The sequence below is a fragment of the Buteo buteo genome, chromosome 2 (assembly GCF_964188355.1).
Source record: "Buteo buteo chromosome 2, bButBut1.hap1.1, whole genome shotgun sequence".
Classification (NCBI taxonomy): Eukaryota; Metazoa; Chordata; class Aves; order Accipitriformes; family Accipitridae; genus Buteo; species Buteo buteo.
In genome coordinates, this window is record NC_134172.1 from 53,749,511 (window position 1) to 53,771,127 (window position 21,617).

General features: G+C 37.6%; 1 protein-coding gene across 1 annotated transcript in view; it reads left to right on the forward strand.

The window, feature by feature from the left end:
* Positions 1-21,617, forward strand: part of CNTNAP2 (contactin associated protein 2) — a 1,269,587-nt gene that overhangs the window by 740,900 nt on the left and 507,070 nt on the right. Inside the window, exon 10 of the mRNA XM_075054733.1 lies at positions 15,805-15,976. Coding sequence (XP_074910834.1) covers positions 15,805-15,976 — 172 coding nt within the window. The remainder of the gene's footprint in view (positions 1-15,804; positions 15,977-21,617) is intronic.

The following is a 21,617-nucleotide window of genomic DNA, read 5'->3' on the forward strand; positions in this document are numbered from 1 at the left end:
TCTGTCTTCTTTTATCCCTTCCTTTCTCAGCCTCTTCCCTCAGGTGCATTCCATACTCCTTTTAACTACCAATGCATTATGCGGTTCAGAGTTTCAAGTCTGTAGTAAAACCCCCTAAATAGAAAAATGTTTTTAACATTTGCACTTATCAAAAATACCCTGAAGTCTCACTCTAACAGGCTGCAAAGAACATAATGTGAACGAAGTGGACATTAGGACAATTTACATTATAATCGATTTTACTTTTCTTTCCCAGTAGACACGAGAGAGTGTGTGTGTGTATATGTCTGGAATTTAATGCCATCCATGTAGTCAAAGTGAAAGAAAACTCTGGGCTTTTTGTATATTTTAACAGATCTATTTCAATAATTTATATCGTTTAAATGAATCTATCATAGCTATAGGAAAAAGGGAACACCTGACTGAGTTCAAATGTGAAAAGGAAACAACACACCAGGCAGAAACAGGGATGGGCTGCCCAAGAGGAATATAGAGTCATTGCCTACACATGCAGTGTTGGAATTGGGAAAGCCAAAGCTCAGCTGGAGTTGAAGCTAGTCAGCGATATGACAGGCAGCAAGAGAGGCTTCAGTAAGTATATCAGCAGCAAATGGAAATTAAGAAAAAATGTAGTCCCACTGCTCATTGGGATAGAGACCTAGGGACAGAGGACGTGGAAAAGGCTGAGATACTTTGTGCCTTCCTTGCTTTGGCCATTCTTGATAAAGTTTGCTTTCAGGCCTCCCAGGCCCCTGCAACTAGTGGCAGAGCCTGGGAGAGTTCAGTAAAGCCCACATCAGAAAAAGACCAGATTATGGACCATACGTACAAATCAGATGTAGAGAAGTCTGTGGCACCAGGTGGGCTGGATCCAAGAATGCTCATAGAGGCAGCCAATCTCATTGCAAGGTTGCTGTCAATGACCTTTGAAACGTTATGCTAATTTTGGGAGATACCTGAGATTGCCCTCTATGATTGGTTCCATGGATGAGAGAACAATGAGAACAGTGAATGTTGTATACCTTGATCTTAGAAAGGCCTTCAACACAGTCTGCATAGTATCTTTATAGCAAATTGGTGAAATATGAACTGGACAGATGAACTATAAGGTGGGGAAAAATTGACTGGACACCAGGCTCAAGTGGTGGTGATCAACAGCACAAAGTCTAAGTGGTGACCAGTTACTAGTGGTGTTCTTCAGTGCCTGATACTGTTTGATGCTTTTATAAACAACCTGGGTAATGGGATGGAGTGCACCCTCAGCAATTTGTGGGTGATAACAAACTAGGGGAAGTGGTTGGTATGCTGGAACTTAAGCCTGCTGCTCACCTGCACCTCAACATGCTGGAGAAATGAGCCGACGAGACCTCATCATGTTCAGCAAAGACAAACTCAAAGTCCTGCACCAGGGACTGAATAATCCAGTGCATCAATCCAGTCTGGTCATCAGCTGGATAGCAAAGAGTTGTGCAGAAAAGGACCTTGGTCCCTGAGAGACAAGTGGAACATCAGCAGTGATTGTACCCCTGTGGTGAAGGCAGCCACTGGCGTTCTGAGCTGCATGAGCAAGAGCAGACTCAGCAGGCTGCAGTAATTCTTCCCCTCCATCAGCACTGGTGAGGCCACATCTAGAGCACACTGTGTTGGGCCCCCCAGTACAAGAAAGGCTATGACATACTGGAGCAAGTCAAGCAGAGGGTGAGCAAGAGGCTTAAGGGCCCAAAGCACATGATGTATAAGGAGAGGCTGGCTGAGAGAACTGGGTTTCTTTAGCCTCCAGAAGAGAAGGCTGAAGGGAGATTTTCTTGCTGTCTACAGCTGCATTCTGGGAGGGTGTAGACAAGATGGATCCAGACTTTTCTTGGAAGTGTATGATGAGAAGACAAAAGGCAACAGACACAAGTTGCAACATGGAAATTCTGATTAAATACAAGGACATATTTGTCAACCATGAGGGTGGTCAAACACTGGAACAGTTTGTCCAGAGACGTTCTGAAATCTCCATCCTTGGAGACAGTGAACTGGACTGGACACATCCCTAAGCAACCTGTCCTAATTTGACATCCTCTGAAGAGCAGTTTGGATCAGATCATCTCCAGAGGTCCCTTCTAAATGAAATTATTTTGTGATTTTATAATAATTTCATTTTTTGTAAGCAACTGTAATTTTGGTCTTTATTTTCCCACTCTGAGGCATCATGAAAGAAGCCAGTGTCAATTCCAATGGAAGGTAACTGCATGATACCTCTTAAAGATTTTAGCTGAGCTCCTGTTGAAAAGAAATCTTTTAAAATTAATCCATCATAATTTCTATAATTATTTTGAACCTTGAAGAGTATAAATATTACATCAAACAACAAACCAAAATTTGAAAAGCTAAGATTTCTTTTATATTTGGGCAGCTCTATTATTCTTTACATAGTTTTCCTCAACACACTCAATTGCTTCAGTCATTTTGGTAGGAATCATTCAGCATTACAGTAGGAGGAAATCCATCTTGCATGTGGCATGTCAATAATATTATTTTCACTATGTACTTGCCAGTGCATATTTTCAAGAAAACAAAAAATAATCCTTCTTTCAAGGAAATAAGCACAGTTCTTTTAACAAATAGCATATTTTCTTCAAATGTGAGTCAATCAATATATGCTATCATGCATCTTAAAACACTTTCAAGAGAACTCTTAATGAGCCTAGTGCAATTTGTCACAGTTAAGTCTTGTAACTTGTTATTCAAAAAAACTCCCATTGACTTTATGTTGAGTCACTACAATAGGAAGCCTTTGCTGCTATGCTTGCTGTGCTTTTGAATAGACAGCCACGGTGTTTAAGATAGCTCCTTGACTCCCATGGACTTGATATTAATACTGGGAGGAAGAAAGAATGTTAAGGGTTATGCTGCTTAAGGGATTATTTTGTGGTTTCAGTTTAAAGTTTCATTCAGTTTCTTTGAAAAGAAATTGCTTGGTTTTTGTTTTGTGGTTTTTTTTCTTTTATTAAAAAAGACAGGAGATTGATGTTTCTACTTCAAGTTTTCTGCTATACACATACCTTGTTTCAAGTGAGCACACTTGTAATAGAGTGAAGGTTGGATGAGCTGGGAAAGTAGAAATGCACCGTAACCCAACAGCTGGAACTCTTTTATTTAATTTTCTAATTGTACAAGGTTGAAGATCAGTTTCTAAAATGATAATATTTTCATCTCTTTTTTTGAGAGAGAGAGAGAACAGCAAGTGTAAAAAAAGATAAAATGCTGATCCTTTTTAACATTCAAGTCTTAGGAGTAAGAGACAAATAGACTTTCAGTTCTTTACATTTAGTGAAATGTTTGTGCTTATAATAGCTATAAATAATTATGGAGATAACAGAAGATTGATTTTGTTATGATTTTTGACTAGAGTTCATTCTGATTTATTATATGGATTTCTTTCTAATATTAATATAGCTAGAATATGCACTGCTATATGAGCGCTTTCCGCTTATAAGAGTGTTAGGGGTTGCTAACTTTTCACTTGAACTGCGGGTACAAATTATGCGCTGCAGATAAATTAGCTCACATTCAGAAAGGAGAGAATGTGCGTATTTACATTGTAGAGATTCTTTCTTATTTCTTCCTAAATTTGGAAAGACAATCTACTAGTGGTCTATTTCTGTATTTGTGTCTCTAAATAGAAATAAGAAAGCTAAATATTGCTTAAATCATGACCACCTGAAAAAACAGATCCAAAGTTCTATTCTACCACTGAGTTAAAGATCCGTAACACTTTCATAAAATTAAACTATCCAGTTTGCCCAAAAAGGTATGTAATTCGAACAGTTTATAAATATCTCATAATACAAGCAAACGACGTAGCTAATCTATTAAGTCGAGGGACTACTAATCACATTGCTATGTTTACTTTTAAGGTCTCTGAATGACCATGTGATTTACCCTCTTTCTCTTGCCTTTTTTTATCTTGTCTTCATCTAATACATAATAAAAAATGCCACTGATAAAAAAAGTACCATGGTACATTTTTTGAGTTACATGTCTTTACAGTTATTATAAATGGAAAATGTAAGAGAATAGATACAAATTTGTTAATCAGTTCTATAGTTTGTAATGCTAAGATTTTAAAATTAATTACTATGTCTTTTTTGCATAAGATTCTAATAAGTGTAAGGACAGCCTTTACTATGAATTTAGTGACTTTTTATAGGGATTCTGTTAAGCTCTACAGAGTTTAATGTACTTAATATTATTGCTCAGTATCCTGGTTTCAGCTGGGATAGAGTTAATTGTCTTCCTAGTAGCTTTTATAGTGCTATGTTTTTGAGTTTGGTATGAGAAGAATGTTGAAAACACACTGATGTTTTCAGTTGTTGCTAAGTAGTGTTTCAACTAAGTCAAGGATTTTTCAGCTTCTGATGCCCAGCCAACAAGAAGGCTGGAGGGTCACAAGAATTTGGGAGGGGACACAGCCAGGACAGCCGACCCAAACTGACCAACGGGGTATTCCATACCATCTGACATCATGCCCAGTATATAAACTGGGGGTAGTTGGCCTGGAGGGATCACTGCTCAGAAACTAACTGGGCATCAGTCGGCAGGTGGTGAGCAATTGCATTGTGCATCACTTGTATATTCCAATCCTTTTATTATTGCTACTGTAATTTTATTATTGTTATCATTATCATTATTAGTTTCTTCTTTTTATATTCTATTAAACTGTTCTTATCTCAACCCACAAGTTTTACTTCTTTTCCCGATTTTCTCCCCCATCCCACTGGGTGGGGGGGAAGTGAGTGAGCAGCTGCGTGGTGCTTAGTTGCTGGCTGGGGTTAAACCATGACACTCAAATAATATACTTTTATGGGAATTTAACAACAAAGGTATGATTAATCAAGGAAAACCTAAGCTTTGCAAAATAAGAAAATTATTAAGATAACTCTTTAAATATCCATTTTATTTTATTTTTTTTAGTTTGCCCATTAAAGAGTAACAATGTTGATCTTTAAATCCACCTGGCATATTTAATGGGCATCCTTAATTTTGACCTATAGAAACCATCTGTATGGTAATATACTTATCACCAAAGATTAAGTTGCTTAAGGTAGTTTTAGAAGTCTGAAAACTAGATTTAAGGTGTTCAAAACTTAGAAGTTACTGCTAACAAAAGTGTCAGAATAGACATTTAAGATGCACTGACTATCTGAATGCACTTAAACAGATCACTTTTCAAGTTTTAAATATATAGAAACATTTATTAGGACCAAAGCTCCAATAAAGTCTGTGCAACCAAGATATAATTCTGTTTTCTTGGTAAATCTCTGGGGAGGTTGGTACTCTTTGTGGTTATAGTTGATACAGGGTAGTAGGAGATAAGTGGGAAAATTGGGAATACTGGAGAACATGCAGTGAATGGCATGAAACTAGAAATAGCATGTTTAAGGTACCTAAACCAAAACTCAGTTCTGAACTGATGCATTTTACCACAAAGTAATGTATTGTGGTCATACAAACTGTAGCTCATAGTGATTTTGCTTGGGTGGATGGCCACTCAACACTAAGTGCTTTCATTTTGGTACCTTTGTTAACCAGACTGAAAAAAAAAATTGTTGATTAAAATATAAATCTCTTAGGTGGAAGTTGGTGGAAGTAAGTCATGTGAATCTGTAGCTGAATTGGTCCAGTGACTTCTATACTACTATTTTTGATGGAAGTCAATTCACCTTAATGATACTGTGACCAGAACTTTGCAGTACGTAAAAATACAAAATAAGTTAATGTAGGAGCAGCAAATAAGATTACACAATGAATACCAACAGTGTAATCTCCACACTGTACATCTCTTAAAGGCAGTAAATAGTGATTGAGTATTTTACGCTGCCTATATGTCCCTAAGTGTAGTTATCTCCAGCAATCTCTAGACACTTTTTATCTTCATGGGGGATTTTTGGTAGAAGTGGAGTAGCAGTAACTTTGAAAATCTAGTGTGCATTTATTCTGTTTGTTATAAAACAGAAAGCATATGAATAACATGTATTATATGGGTAGTGTAATGTACAGATTTGCTGCAATTTGATAATGATGTGACTTTCTGTATTTTCTATCATATCCAATAAAATAAGATAGAAATTGCAGTAAAGTGTTAGATTGACTTAAATTAGCCAAGACTGGTGATAATGATCTTTCTTACTGCATCTCTCCGTGTCATAAAGTGATGATTCAAACTTGCTGCTATTGCTCTTGTTTCCAGTTATTTGAAGGAGAATTTTGTCTAAACGGGAAGATCAGGACAGCTTTTGAGTTTATTTCAAAACAAACAGAGTTCTTGCTGATATCATGTTTTAGGGTTTCAGCATCTTTTTTTTTTTTCAAGGGAACTCACTTCTAAAGATAGTAAACCTTCATTTAAAAACAGCAGAATACATTTTCAATGTTTTAATTTCTCAGATAATACCCAAAATGGTTTATAATTTGTTTAACTGTTCCTCTGCCAGGAAACAGTTTTGCCTTTGTACTAAGAACCACCAGAGCATAAAACTGTGCTTAAATGCTTCATAAGTGAAGTTTTTCAAACAATGTATTTTTTCGTTTGTGTCCAGTTTCATTGTGTTATTTATATTAACTTTATCGCAATCTCAGTGTCCCTTTTTATTTTGATCACTGCCAGTTTCTAAGTAAAGGATTAAAATGTATCTAAAATTTTCTCTTTTATTTTAAACTAGTTGTTTGTCTTTTTATTGTACTTTTCCTGAGGACTATTCATTTATGTCTTTAGTGGCTGACTACTCTCAAACCCCACTGAAGTAGGCAGGAATTGGAAGTGTTTAACAACTGGCAAAATCAAGCAGTTTCTGAAGAAAAAGCAAAAAAAAGCAACCTCTAGCCACTTTAAAAAGTGGACTTTCCTCAGTGGAGCACTTGTTTATATAAGGCACACTTTCCATCAAGCAGAGTTGCTGCTTTCATTTCAACATAAAATAAGCTGCTTTTGTAATATGAATTACCAACCATTTACATCAGTTCTTGTCAAAATAAGGACTTTGGAATACATTTATTTGCAAGAAAAGAAATTAAATCTTGCTGTTCATTTTTTAAACTTCAAGATAGCAAAATGATCCAGTTTTGATATTATTTTGTGAAAAGAAACATACATTTCCTGTATCAGTAAATTTCTGATTCTCTTGGAATGCAAACATATCAAAATACTGAATTCAGTTTATCGTGTTGGGTTTTTTTATGAGCCCACACAAATACTGACATTGTATTACCAACAGTATGCACAATTGAGCCACCCACCATGCAAGGGAAGTAGAACAGCAAGTCAAATAAAAGATGGAAAATTATCTGTGCATTGAGTAGATAATACCTGATTTATTTCTGTTGTGATTTGGACAAGTATCAATTTTAGCATCTAGGTGTATTTTTAAGACTATTTTACTGATTTTTTTCCCCCCTATGATCCTCCTTTTAAGATGCTACCATACCCTGACAGTAATATTTAATCTCTTTTTCCCAGCAGACAAGAATATTTTATTTTTGCTCTCAGATATCTGGGCAAACATTTATCCAATGTACAGAAGAACTTCAGAGAGAATCATAAAGGGGGAGAAGTCATCATATTTCACACAGGCATCAATCTTATCTTCCCCCTGTCGAAAGACAAAATCAGTAAAACCAGTCCCATGTGATAATTATATTTGTTCTCTTCCACCACCAAGACATTGTTCATGTTACAAATTGTTAGTGTCTGTGGGTATATGCTTGGGTTTGTAATGTCCCACTATGGCTCTTAGGGAAGCTAAGTCTGCAGCAGCAACTTTTCAACAGACTACTATTGTGCCTGGTTTGCAACAGGTCTTTTTTCATTGAGGATTTGTATGTGAGAATACTAATAGGTAGTTTCTTTCCTGAATATAGGAGTCTTTTTAGATTGTCAGGAATAATTTCTTTTCTGTTGCAGTGTTATCTGAACTAGGGTATGAAGTGTAGCTATGTAAACAAATGTTGTTATTTAAGACATGTCTTGTGGTATTTATTAAGACTGAAATGATGTCCTGTGAATGAAAATCATGCTTGTGTTCTGCTTAATTAGTTAGATTTTCTCCCAGTAGCAATATAGTACATGGATTTTTTTAGAAGTATAGTCCAGGTGGTATGTGATCTAAGAACAGAGGTGGGTTATATGCATATTTCCTCCTAGCTGAGCTTGGGTACAATCTGCCAGACAATCACTCTATTTGGGAATGACATGGTCTACATGTTTTGCAGGAGATGACTTTGAAAATAGGAGAGAGGCCAAGTTTGTAATTACCTCAGGAAAGGAAAAAAAAAAAAAAAAAGAAGAGTACCTGTCCTTTGGCATTGAAAAGTAAAAGGAGAGGAAAAAGATGCCATAGTTAAAGGTGAGATATACCTCAGGGCCCATTGCAGTTCATTTCAAACAACTGAGCTGGTACATCACCTTGCAACCTGAAAGCCTGGGTTACAACCCCACTATTTTCCAACACTAACTGGAAGGCCCAAATATATTTGAATCCTTCGAATTCTGTGGCCAGCCATTGGGAAAAGTGTCTCAAAATAGTTCTTCTAAAGTACACTGTTGTTCACATGAAGGTCCACAGCAATGCAAGAGAAGTACTGAATCAACCAAGCTGGTAAAAAGAGATTATTATACTATAGTCTTATCCTTCCCTTGTTACTGTCGGTAATTTACCTGTGCGCTCTTAAAGATAGTCTACCTTGCGCCTGTTTCTGCTTTTGTCAGTGCCTTTGTAACTGTATTTCCTCTACTTTTTTCTAGGCTGTCATCGTAGCCATTTAATACCTTGTAAAATGGTATTTGTGCAAGTTGCCTTGTGGCTTAAAGATTGTTCACAGCTAGTTGCTCAGCTGTTATCATCTGAGTATCTTTTGGGCTTTTTCTTACCTAGGTTGTTGCATTGTCTGCCTGTTTCTTTCCTCAATGACCAACTTATAAACAATGCCAGTATAATTACATGTTCAGATAACCTATTACTCTGTACATAAGCTATATCTATGGCTAGGTCACATAACCCTAGAATTGCTACATCTAAATCTCAGGTGTGCTCCAGGAAGAATTTCTCTGGCACATGGTAAAGGAGAACTGAAGTAGTGTATTGGTATTCTTCATACCTCAGGTAGAGAGGTCCTAGAAGCTACTTTTTAAAGAATTCAATCCCATCGAGAACTGGTAGGTACCGAATCAGTGTCAATACACTGAAGGGAAATCTAAGTGAAGGTTAAGAAATGACAGTATACAGAGAGACTGAAAAATCTAAATGCTTTTCCAGAACTGGCTTCAATTAATAAGCAGACAGCTGGTGATAAAATATTTTTAGAGAATAGAGTCTGGCTGAAGACCAGATTTCCAGAGGAGACAAAACAAATCAGGAGTCACACCATTGGTAGAAAATGCTGCCAATTCTTGTGAGATCTGGTTACACTTTTTCATCATAATATGAATGACATGTACAAGGAAGATTCTGCAAAGTCCACCGGAGACTTCATTAATGCTAGCCTGTTTTAACTACATGGTGCATGTGTGCTGCAGGAGCGCTAGAAGTACAACATCCTCTTCTTCTGAACTCTAGCATTAGTAAAGTGTGCTTTTCTTTCTGTATCTAGACACATTTGCATTTTTAGGTTAGTAATATGCATTTGTTGGGATAGAATGCACTAGCTTGCAGTCAACCTCTGTGTTTCTATAAATCATGGAAACATAGAATCATAGAATGGTTTGGGTTGGAAGGGACCTGAAAGATCATCTGGTTCCAACCCCCCTGCCATGGGCAGGGACACCTTCCACTAGACCAGGTTGCTCAAATCCCCATCCAACCTGGCCTTGGACACTGCCAGGGAGGGGGCATCCACAACTTCTCTGGGCAACCTGTTCCAGTACCTCACCACCCTCACAGTGAAGAACTTCTTCCTGACATCTAATCTAAATCTACCCTCTTTCAGTTTAAAGCCATTACCCCTTGTCCTATCACTACATGCCCGTGTAAAAAGTCCCTTTTCAGCTTTCTTGTAGGTCCCCTTTAGGTACTGGAAGAATGCTCTAAGGTGTCCCTGGAGTCTTCTCTTTTCCAGGCTGAACAACCCCAACTCTCTTGGACTGTCTTCATAGGAGAGGTGCTCCAGCCCCCTGATCATCTTTGTGGCCCTCTTCTGGACTTGCTCCAACAAGTCCATGTCCTGAAAAAATGAAGGCAAAAAAAGAGATTAATTTATTAGAAAATGCCTCATTCAAGAAGTTGGTGACTTTCTCTGCAAACACACACAGAAAAATCGTAGTTCCCATTCTGGTTGCCTTTCTGCACTCCATTGAGCTGGGAGACCCTGAAGTCATGTTTATTTTCAGAACAGTTCATACAGTTGCTAGATGTGGGATCCAAATGTCTTGGCAAACCCCATCCGTAGTCCTCATATTCCCTAATACAGAATATGGCTGGAGTTAACAGGCATGACTCTGTTGAAACCTCCAGTACTGGTCCTGTATTCCTTCAAAGACTTAGAAAGTGTGTGCTTTTTTGAGGATTTCTGTACCTTTACAGAGATGCAGTGAAATGAAAAAAATATTCCATTTTAACTTGCACTGTTCATCCCTTCTGCAGTTTGTTTAGTTTATTTCATGCTCTTGGAGCAGGAAACTTCTAGTTTTCCAGAGTTATTGCCTGTGTTCCACTTCACACTAAGGCCCCATTCTGGTCTGACTGAAACAAACATAAAAATACTACAGTGAATTTGGGTAGGTAGGTGTATTGAGCTTTTCTTTTAGTGTCTTTTGCTGTTTATTAACATGAAACATCGGCTATGTCTTCAATCTAAGTACATTGTTATGCACTGAAATTGAATTTTGTTCTGTGGATTCAGAATAACATCTTTTAACTCTGTATGATATGTATAGAAAATTTGAAGATTACTTGACCCTTGAATGATACTGTGCTTCTATTTGCCCTGACAAATAAAGAATTTTGTGTCCTTCCTCTCATTCTGCATAGCAGTCATCCAGGATGTATACTTGAAATACCATGCAGATAAGAATCACTGTCAGTCTTGAGATCAGTCACTTTTTGTACTGATTATTAGATTTTGCAGGTACCCATGCAACTAGTTGAAAACAATATGGATTACCAGTTAGATATCTAAGATGATAGTTACTTTTTTTTTAAATGAGGTGTATTTTTTCATTTAAGGAAGTAAAATACTAAATACCATCTGTATACAAACACCAGCCCATCATTAACTTACAAATAAAATAGAAGGCAAAAATAAAAATATAATGATGAGGTGTTTTCACAAGCTGTGGAGAAAAACTGTCTTCATGTCACAATGGAATTTGCATTACGTTTCAAAGAAAATCTGAGTGTTTCACATAGAGATACAAAATAATTTCTAATTGTATATTCAGAGCCTAGTATGGTATTTCATTCTTAAGTCAGATCTCAGAAATAAGTAGTGCATCAGATGTTTAATGACATGCTCTGACTGTATGTTCTTCCCTAATTATACCACGAACCTGAATGTATTCTTCCTTCAACTTCCTTTCTTATAATATCTTTGATAGAACCTTACTCAGGTGACTGGAAGAGAGGCATGGTAGATTTTGACAGTGGAAAAGAAGTATTGTTTTTATTTCATAGGTATTTTATTATACCTATTATACTTTATTTATTAATTTTAATATATTAAAGTGACTTCTAACATAGAAAATAGCATGAATCAAAACTATAGATTTTCTAATTTTTCTTGCAAGTTTGAATTAAGATCAGGAGCTGGGTCTAGAATTTTGGCTGTTCGCTGTTTAGTAGGTCAGAAAGTCCTGCAAACAAATTTCCTTGAGCTCCAGAAGATTCAGATTCAATCCACGTCTGACCTTTGCAGGATAATCCATCTCTTTGTGGGCTTAAAATGTGAAAAGTAAAATGGTAAGATTCAGATTTTTTACGTAAAAAGTCAGAAAGATGTAGAAATCACAGGATAACGGTGTCTACCTGACTTTAAGGTGCATTTTTAATCATAAGCATGAACACTGTTTTAAACTGTCCAAACTGCATTTTGAAAATGTACATATTTTCTTGTCAGGAAGAAGATCAATACAGTGCTGTCCAAATTGTTCATCCATTATTTAGCCTTTCTAGTGACAGCATTACTATCAGCCTTGATTATAGAACTTCATTTAATTAAAATTTCATTCACTGTAGGAAGGATGAGGAAGTGAATCATGTCTCAGTAATGGCAATCTGGAAGGAGAAGGCATTGTCGTATGTATTGAAATAACAACTGCAAGGTACTAGGTTATTTCCAGGTTTATATTTGAGGCAGAAGCTTTGCCTCAGATGACTTGGACTGGAATTGTCTAAAATGTCCAGGTCCCACCAAAATTAATGGGCATTAGACTGTATACCTAGTAGTTAAAAAACAATGTAGGTGTTACACACGAGGCTTATCTAGTTGCTTTCCCATGTGCTAAACTCTTTACATAACAGTATGTTTATTAACTACATTCTGAAGAGTTACTACATTCTGAAGAGTTTGTCTAAGCTATGGCAACAATTTTAAAGCAGAAAAAAACTGGTGTTAGAGAAGGCTGGTTTATGAGAAGCATATGGTTCAAAAACCCCACTATTCTTCCATTCCCTGTGGATAGTGAATTGTTTTTGGAAATTATGGCTTTGCATAACTATGTGTTATAGTATAGCATGACTCAAATGCCTTGACAGCCAGTCAGCCTCACAGACAATTTATGCAAAGTGCTGTACAAGTGCATAACCCCCCCTCCTCTTCCAGTTCCTCACATGACTAGGAACACCAAAGGGAGTAGCAGGAAGACAAGTAAACACGTATAAGTGAGCAAATAATAGTCTTCATCCATTGATAGATACAGCAAAATTCAGAATCCCAAACTGACTAATGCTTAGTGTACACCACTCTCCTAGGTAATAGAGGAGAGCTTGATTTATGTAGTTAGGTTAGGAGTGGCTGCCCCCTCCAGCTGCTCCAGCCCATGTCTCCCTCCTACCCCAGCCAGTGGAACCCAGCCTGGGGACCCAGGGACCTGGGGTCTCTGCCTGGGCTGAGGGACCCAGCTGCTACTTTCCTGTTTGCAGGTTCAACCAGTAGCAAAGCTGAGAACGTGTCCCAGAGAACAATAATAACTGTGTGCTAGTATAGTGTAGGTCAAGAGCTGATACTTCAGATGCAGTGAAGCTGAGAATCACATACTGAAATGCCTCTGTGGTTAGTTCTCAAATGATATCAAATGTTGCTAGTAATTTGTTGGAATATATTGCTGATTCTAATCATACATTTGTGGCTTAGTTATTTGGTTCATACTCTTTTTGATGTGAAGAGTGAATCGTGGCTTTAGGTTTTGATCTTATTTTTCAGTTAGTGCTTCAAGGATGGTGGATAATCTTTCATTATATTCAGATATACCCATATAATGCCCCTTGGCTTTGCTGAGTTTACATGAATGTTACTAAGAATTTACCTCAGTGTTGGTAACCTTGATTTTAATATTTAGAAAAAAGGAATTGTGGACGTGCTTTGAACCGGAAAATGATGCACAGGTTCCCTGCACAGCTCTGCTAGTACATTGAAGATCTAAACAACTATGTGCTTGGTGTTAGTTTGGGGTTCTTGCTGAGAAGGAGTTATAGGGTAGTTTCAGTGACAGCTTGAAAAACAGACAATTATACTGAAAGAGAGAACTGTTTAAATTTATTTGGAGAAAGCACCTGATAGGAACGTGCAAATATTGTGCTTGCATCCACCAAGCAAAACAGAATTGACTTGCGCTTTCTGTCTCTCTGTAATGTTGTCTGTAAAGCCTCAGATGAATCAATTTAATCAGTCACTGCAAAGAACAATTTAAAAAAAGTAGGAGGCAGGTTTCTGAAAGCCCTGTCCTCTTTTCATCAGATAAGTCACTAGCCAATGCACATGCCGGGAAGAGAATATAAATCCTGTCCCTACAACTTAACTTTTCTGGCAGTCCAAAATAACAATTCCCACAGTCTAGGATTAGCACAATTTTGGTGGGAGGCGGTTGGTCTGATGAGGTTATTATGCACTAGTTAGGCAATTGGGGGATCCCTAGGAGTTCTTCCTTCTCCATCTGATGTGTATTGGTGTGAGGGAGTTATTTATCTTTCTCATAGCAGTTTATGGCTCCCGGCAATAGTGTCACAATTTTGCTCCAAAAGTGATATGACCTCAAGATAAACCTTTGCCCAATTTCTTGAAATATCTGTCAGAGCTAACTGTTAGCATGGTCACTGCTTAATTACTATAACATCCCTGATTAATTCTGTGATGCCACCAGTGAACTCTGAAGTGAGTGCTTACTGAAGTGAGTCAGGGAAATTTAGGAGCTACCAGCAGTAATTTTAGCTGATGGGCAAGCCTGTTTTAGAAAATTTTAAAAAACATTACTGGTCATATGAATGTTCTGGCAAAGCCCTTCAGCTGAAATGGGTCTCAATTGTATTTTGGGGAAGACTTATGTGTATCTGGGTTTTTTTAGTAACATGTGCCACATGAAGTACAATCTGTCCTCAAGCCCCAGTTGCTTGTTTCTGCCCTCTATTCATTGCCCTCTCTTTTAGCCAATCCAGCTATTTGTGTGGCACACAATAAACTATATTCAGGAACAGAATTTAAAATTACGTTCATTCCTTTTTCCTGCTGCTGCTCAAACAATACTGGTTTGATAATCTGTTACTCTTCTGTCTCCACAAATAGCTGTTTCCATGCTATTGAAGAAGGCAGTAAGGCATTGGGGATTGGGAAGTTGGACAGAAAAGTGGGAGAAGGAATGGAAACTGTATAAACTGTCTTAGCAACCAAAACAAATGTGTGTGATTTTTTTTACCCTTGTCAATCAAGAACTGTGTGGCTAGTCATCTCCCTAGCTGAAATCTGCAAAATCATTATGCATTTTTCAGATTTTTTACCTTCTTTACCGTTAAACTGTTGTTAGCCCCCCTCTCTTCCTTCCTGCTGTCATCTTAAACAGATGCTGTCTAAATTATTTTCTTGATGCTTTTTCAGGGAGTTCATTGTTAAAGGTTTGTAAGAAGTGAATGAGGCTCTCCACTGTCTTATCGAGGACATTTTTCTCAAGTAAATTGAGACATTCACTTCTGAAGGGCATTCAGTTAAACAATTACATGCAAACATCCTCTGTCTCCCTGCCTTTTAGCCTGAGTCAAGACACTAATTCATTCTCACCTCTTCCAAACCACCTTCAGAAAGACAGGCAAATGAATGTATTCAGAGCAAAAATGAAAATACTACAAAATGTCCTCAGATTCCTCAGAAGTGGGCCAGGATGTTAGATTTTAGGGCTAGTTTTAAATTTGCAGAAAGTTTCCAGCACAAGTATTCATTGCCTGTGAAGCCTAGTTCTAGAGAAAGCTGACCTGGAAATTCACTTCATTCCTAAAATATAGCAAGGAGATGAAGTCTTTTCCTATTCCCTTAATCTCTGTATGAAGAGAGAAGTAATGAGAAACAGCGATAGACGTCTGGGGGAGGAGAAGGGTAGCAGAAGACTTCCATCCTGTAGACAAAAATTAATGAAAGAATCATCATCTGTACAGATTCTTGCAGGTAGTTGCCAATGACTTAAATCAATAACATTGCAATGTAATCTAATAACTGTACAATATTTCCTTCCCACCTTGCCTTTTTCTTCCCCTGTCTAGAAAACATGTATTTTCCTGTGAAAAAATACTGGCTTGAGTAATAGTATATGAAGTTAATAATGCTCTTTATTCTGCTGCTCTACAGGGTTTCCTATACAGATGAATGACTCAGATCACTCGCTATTTCAGCATTCATTTCAAGGATGCATGCAGTTTATTCACGTGGATGATCAGCTGGTGGATTTGCACGCGGTGGAGCAAGGCCAGCTGGGAAGCTTTGCCAATGTCACCATTGACATGTGTGCCATTATAGACAGGTAAGTTGCAGACATCACTGATACTCTGATACGCTGATACATGTCCTGCATATTCTGAAAATATACAGTGATACAGAAAATGTGGCTCTGACACTACCAGTGATTACATCAAGGCAGTCCTACCTTTTTAACAGTGGGAACCATGCTTAGATGATGGAGATGATGGCTTTAAGTTGTAGATTGTGCAGGGTGCAGTGGAAAGCATATCACCAGTCTCCCCACTTTCAGGCAGAGGAGGAATTGAAAAGCTCTTGTAAGTCAAATTCAGTCCACGCATCAATAATATGGCTGCCTTGAATAGAGAGAACTCTCCCAAAAAGTCACACATTTTGTATGTTTCTTAGATGACTGTTACGGAGATCTTTTTGCAACTAGAAGTTGTGCTTCCTGGCTTCAGTGCCTTCTGGCTTCACTGAATTCCTCAGAGAACTAATATAGGGCCACATGCTTGCACAACTGTGCATGTAATAAATGCTCAAACTTTATTAAAATAATGCTTACTGGTTTGGGGTTTTTTTCCAAGCTGAGAAGAGTAATTCAGAATTATGGCAGGCTTTTGCTGTGAGACCTAGATTTTCAACCACTTACCTGTGTTAATTTCTGTTTCTCCTGATTAATAGTTTCTTATTCATTGGCAAAAAAGAAAATACTACGAAAGGCAGGGAAAGAAAGAGCAAGTAGCCCAACTCCTGAATGCAGGCAACTTGGCTTATCATGAAAATTATCTACATATTAAACCCATTGCAAGTCTGCTGGGGAGCTGAAAATGGCTTTTTAGAATTCTGCTTTGAAAGAAGCAAAGATTACAAGGTCATAGAACCCTAGAATAATTCAGGTAACAAGCAACCACTGGAGTTCATATGGTCCAAGCCCTGCTCAACACAGGGCCAACTTGTCAGCTATGTCAGGTTGCTCAGGGCCATGTCCAGTTGTGTTCTGAGTAACTCCAAGGATGGAGATGCCACAGGTTGAGTGACTCTGGATATCATCAGCAGAGATCTGCGTAGTTATGGTAAAGAAATGCATGTACTTTTAATTTCCTACTGTAAGTTAAGGGAATCTCAGAGATAAATGCTACTGTTAAAAAATGAAATATGGCATACTGCTTTGGTCTTGCAAAATGCCTTCTCTTCCTGAAATGTTGACATCAGTTTGCACGGAAGAAGTTGGGGTGGGTTGACCATGGACAGCAGCCAAACATTCACACTACCTTTTGCTCACTCCCCTCTCCCGGGATATGGGGAGAAAAATAGAAGGAAGGTGAAAAGACTTGTGGATTAAGATGGCAGTTTAATAAGAATGGCAGTTTAGTAAGAAAAGCAAAAGGACATGCAAGCAAAGCCAAAAGAGGAATTCATTCACTACTTTGCATCAGCAGGCAGATGTCCAGCTGCTTCCTGGGAAGCAGGGGCTCAGCATGTGTGATGGCTGTTTGGGAAGAGAAACTCCAGAACTCTCCCCTTCCTCCTCCATTCCCTGTGTTTTTGTGGCTGAGCGTAAAATTGTATAGTATGGGATATTCATATGGTCAGTTTGAGTCAGCTGTCCAGCTGTATCCTCTCCTAACCTCCTGCCCACCCCCATCCTCCTGGCCTTTATGGGGGAGGGTGTGGAGAGAAAGCCTTGAGGCTGTGCAAGCCCCATTCAGCAGCAGCCAAGGCAGTGGTGTGTTACCAGCACTGTTTAGCCACAACTGGGAGGAATGGCACCATATGGGCTGCTATGAAGAAGATTAACTTAGTAAGTTCATCCCAGTGAGACCCAGTATGCCATTTTAGTAATGTCAGTGTTCAGGTGCATGCTTTGTGGTGTACCAGTGAGTTGTTGTGGTACGTCAGGCCACTTATTGCTGCTCTCATGGACCTGTTGAAGACTGAAGAGGAAGTGAAGAGTTGCTGTTACAGGGAAGAAGTTTGCTCTATCTCCTCACATAGAACTGAAATTAGAAAGGCCTCCCGTGGTTAGTATTTGGTAGTTTGAATTGCTTAGTTTTATTTTGATTATTTGTTTTTGGAAATGTAAACTGACTTGGAAGAAAGGGTGTGCAGATACATCTAATTAAGTCTCTGCTTTTTCCCCAGTGGATAAATCTGAGCTTATGTGACAGTTTGTATTGATCCCACTTATGCCCGTGTCTATTAGAAATAATTACATCATCACAGTGAAGTTAATCAGAATTAGGCTTTTGCAATGCGTTACAATGTAATTACAATTAACTTAAAATTTAAGTTAATTAGACTCAGAGCTTTACAATGCATTTTTGAAAAATAGGACTTAAAGCTTCCTATATGTCAAGCAGCTTACTTTTGAAGAGAACTTCATATAGAAGTTACTATTTATAAAGGTTTTTTTATAACATATAATACTATATATTCAAATTTTTCATAATATAATGCCATATGCCTACATATTATATGAAATACCTTTTACTATATTAAAATATTATTATGCTGTGCATATTTAATATATATTATATGAGATTTATTTTATGTAGTTTACATATATAACATTTGTATTCATATTTTCATATAAATAACTGTTTTCTATATGTTTATGTATATATGTTTTCTTTATATAAGAAAACGTATTCTCCGTCTGTTTCTCTCTTCTGCCAACTTGGACCCCGATATCATTTTCATTCTATAAATTAAAACTATAAGTCTTATATTTATTCTTTCTAAGCACTGGAAGATTGTGTTGCAAGCAGAGTAACAATTGTATAATCATAGGAAATTAGAATAGTATCCAAAGAATTTTCTTCGGGTTGGTTTTGGGTTTTTTTAAGGATTGAGATGTAATCTAGTTTGCTGTTTTCCCATGATCAAGTTTATTTCTTTGTACTTTAAAACAAACCCTTTGAGTAAGAAGTGATAATGTCAAGCCTTAGATCTCACTGGATTTTCATGGCTGTCTTATTAACATCTGCAAATAAGAGTTTTCAAGCACTTCTGTTACAATACGCTACTATATATAACATTTTTTATGTGGCTTTCTTTTAAAGGATCCACGTACCATGTGTGCTATATATTAGCTTAATTTCATTTCCTTTGAAATGGGAAGATACTTGTGGCTGTGATACTGGGATCCTCCTGCTTTTTTAAACTTGTTTGGCTCTGAATCATAAAGGCTTCGGTCATCATCAACATGGAAATTGCTTTCATAGCCACACTTCAGTGAAGACCCCCACTGGGCAAAAAGATAAGCAGTCGCATTGAATTATTCTTACTGCAGACTTTAGCCATTTGGTTGGGGGAAAAAAGCATGAAGTTGTAAACAGTGGCATTTTTCATCATTAGCCAGAGTAGATAGTAAGGAGGGGACAGTTTTCTCTATAAGAACATGACAAAAGGTAGTGAGGGTGGTGTGTTCTCATGTTGCACCTGCCTGGAGGTAACTGCTTCCAAAGTCCCAGGTTCTGCAAAGCTAAATACCTGCCCCATATGGAAAGAGTTTCTGCATTTTAGTTCCAGTATTTTTTTAAGGCGTTAGAAGGATAGTCATGTTAGAGTATTACACTTGTACTTGGGAGATACAAATGTTGAACCAGTGTCTTTTTATTTTTAGTCTTCCCCTCCTCACATGATCATTTTGCTATTGCAAAGACTACAAGCTGAGATCTTATTAAAAGAGATGACCAAAGCTAAGGTTCATTCTCTTTTTACCAGTGACCAAATAGTATAAATGCATATAATTTCATGCAGGTACATATATATAGTAATTACAGGCAGTTAAAATGCTACTGAGAAAAAATAATCATCCCTATTTCTGTATTTAAATTAACTCTGTATTAGCAATGGAAGTTGCATTGTTGTCACAGTGATCAACGTGCTGTGCTGCTTGTGACAGCACAAGCCCCTGTACACCTCCTTTACTTATCATTAACAAACTAACTTGTTGTTACAGTCCAGATGGTACAGTTGTACTTCAGGATTTTAGCACAGGACATTGAACAGGAATTATTACTCACAACTAATTTATCCCAGCGATCAGAGAATTCTAAAGCTTGCCTGACTTTGTTGTGGCCAGAATTGTGGATTTTACTCAAGAAATCACAATGAGGAAATACTAACGTGGTTTCAAAATATGGTGTCCAATCTGTTGTTGTAGATTATGCAAAACATATGCCAATTTTAACAAAAATCTCTGTGTACCATAAGAGGTGAAATGACAGAATTGGGGAAAAAATGTAGTACCAAGAATTTTCATGTAGTTGCTTCTAGTGTTTTATGAATGTGTAAACTGTGTGACTCCGTCTGTAACACAAGATGAATTAGATACCAATTTTCGATAATAATTTCACATTAAAGAATTAATGAAAGTAATCAGATATGGGCAGCAGAATCTTTCTGGGTGATTATTGCTCACCTGCTGTGGTGATACACTCTGTACAACAGAGTGCCAGCATTCGGCTTTAATCCCATACAGACACATTCTCTATACTGTGTGATTGCCAATCAAAATTTGAAATAATTCATTTAAATAACAAAACACAGTAAGCATATTGGTGCATGAAAATGGCCACAATGTAACTGGCAGCAAGACAGAATTTCTTTGGAATTAAAAATCATCAGTGCAAATAGTCTTAAAATTCTTCACTTCTGTCTCCTTACATGGACTTTAAGTGTCTGGCCTTCCTCTCTGTTCTCCCCCTCCCTCTGCCAGTTCCGTGGTGAGGCAGACAGTGAGGAATAAGACAGACATCATCCTGTAGTACTCTGCATAAGAAGCAGGTGATATACCAATGTCCAGACTGGAAGCAAAACCTACTTTACCGTTGAGTTGTTCCCAAGACAAATTCACCAAAAGGAAGTAAAATAGGACTGGGGAAGAGCTGAAACCATACCATGACTTCAGCCTGCAGATGTTCCTGGACATATGGCTGGAAGCCTTCTCCTACATGTGCCTTCTCCCTCTCCTGTCCCTCTCCTCACTTCTCTTTGGAACCATACAAACTTTTGATGTGGAAATGGAGGTAAAAGCTGCCTTTCAATAAGAGACATTCAACTGTATTTACTTCATAATCCATCTCAGTCCAGAAAGGTGACTTTGTAGACATAGATTATAGCTTGGAGAACTGTGACAGTGCTTTTTAATACTGTGGCACTTGTCCCCTGTATACCAGAGTGTGACAACTGCCATATTACTTAACACAGAGCAGTAGACAGCTGGAAGGTTACAAATTCTACAGAGCTGGCCACAAAATACGAAGGTTTAATTATCTTTCTCTTCATAGTATATCTTAGTTTTCTGCAATAATTTTTTTTTACTATGAAAAAATCTCCATTCTCTCACATTAAAAAAAAAGGGGAACGCTGAAAAAATAGGGAAAAAGGAGGCTTGCGAAACACCAACAAATTGAATGAACTGGGTTTTTCCATGTGTTCACAAATTTCCTCCCTTGCACGCAGCTGGAAGAATTTGGATAACTTGCAAAACTTAACAAAGAGTGGGTCCAGTGAGAATTAAAATACATGTTGTTTTAGAGATAAGATACTGATATAATAATAGTTGCTCGACTGAAGATGTCTGTGCAGCACTCTGGTATCCTCAAGAAATTGGCTGGATCTTCCAGCTCTTATTGGTTAGAAGGGAGCTCCCCAAGACAGCAACACAAGTGAAGATTTTTTAAATAAACTTTCAG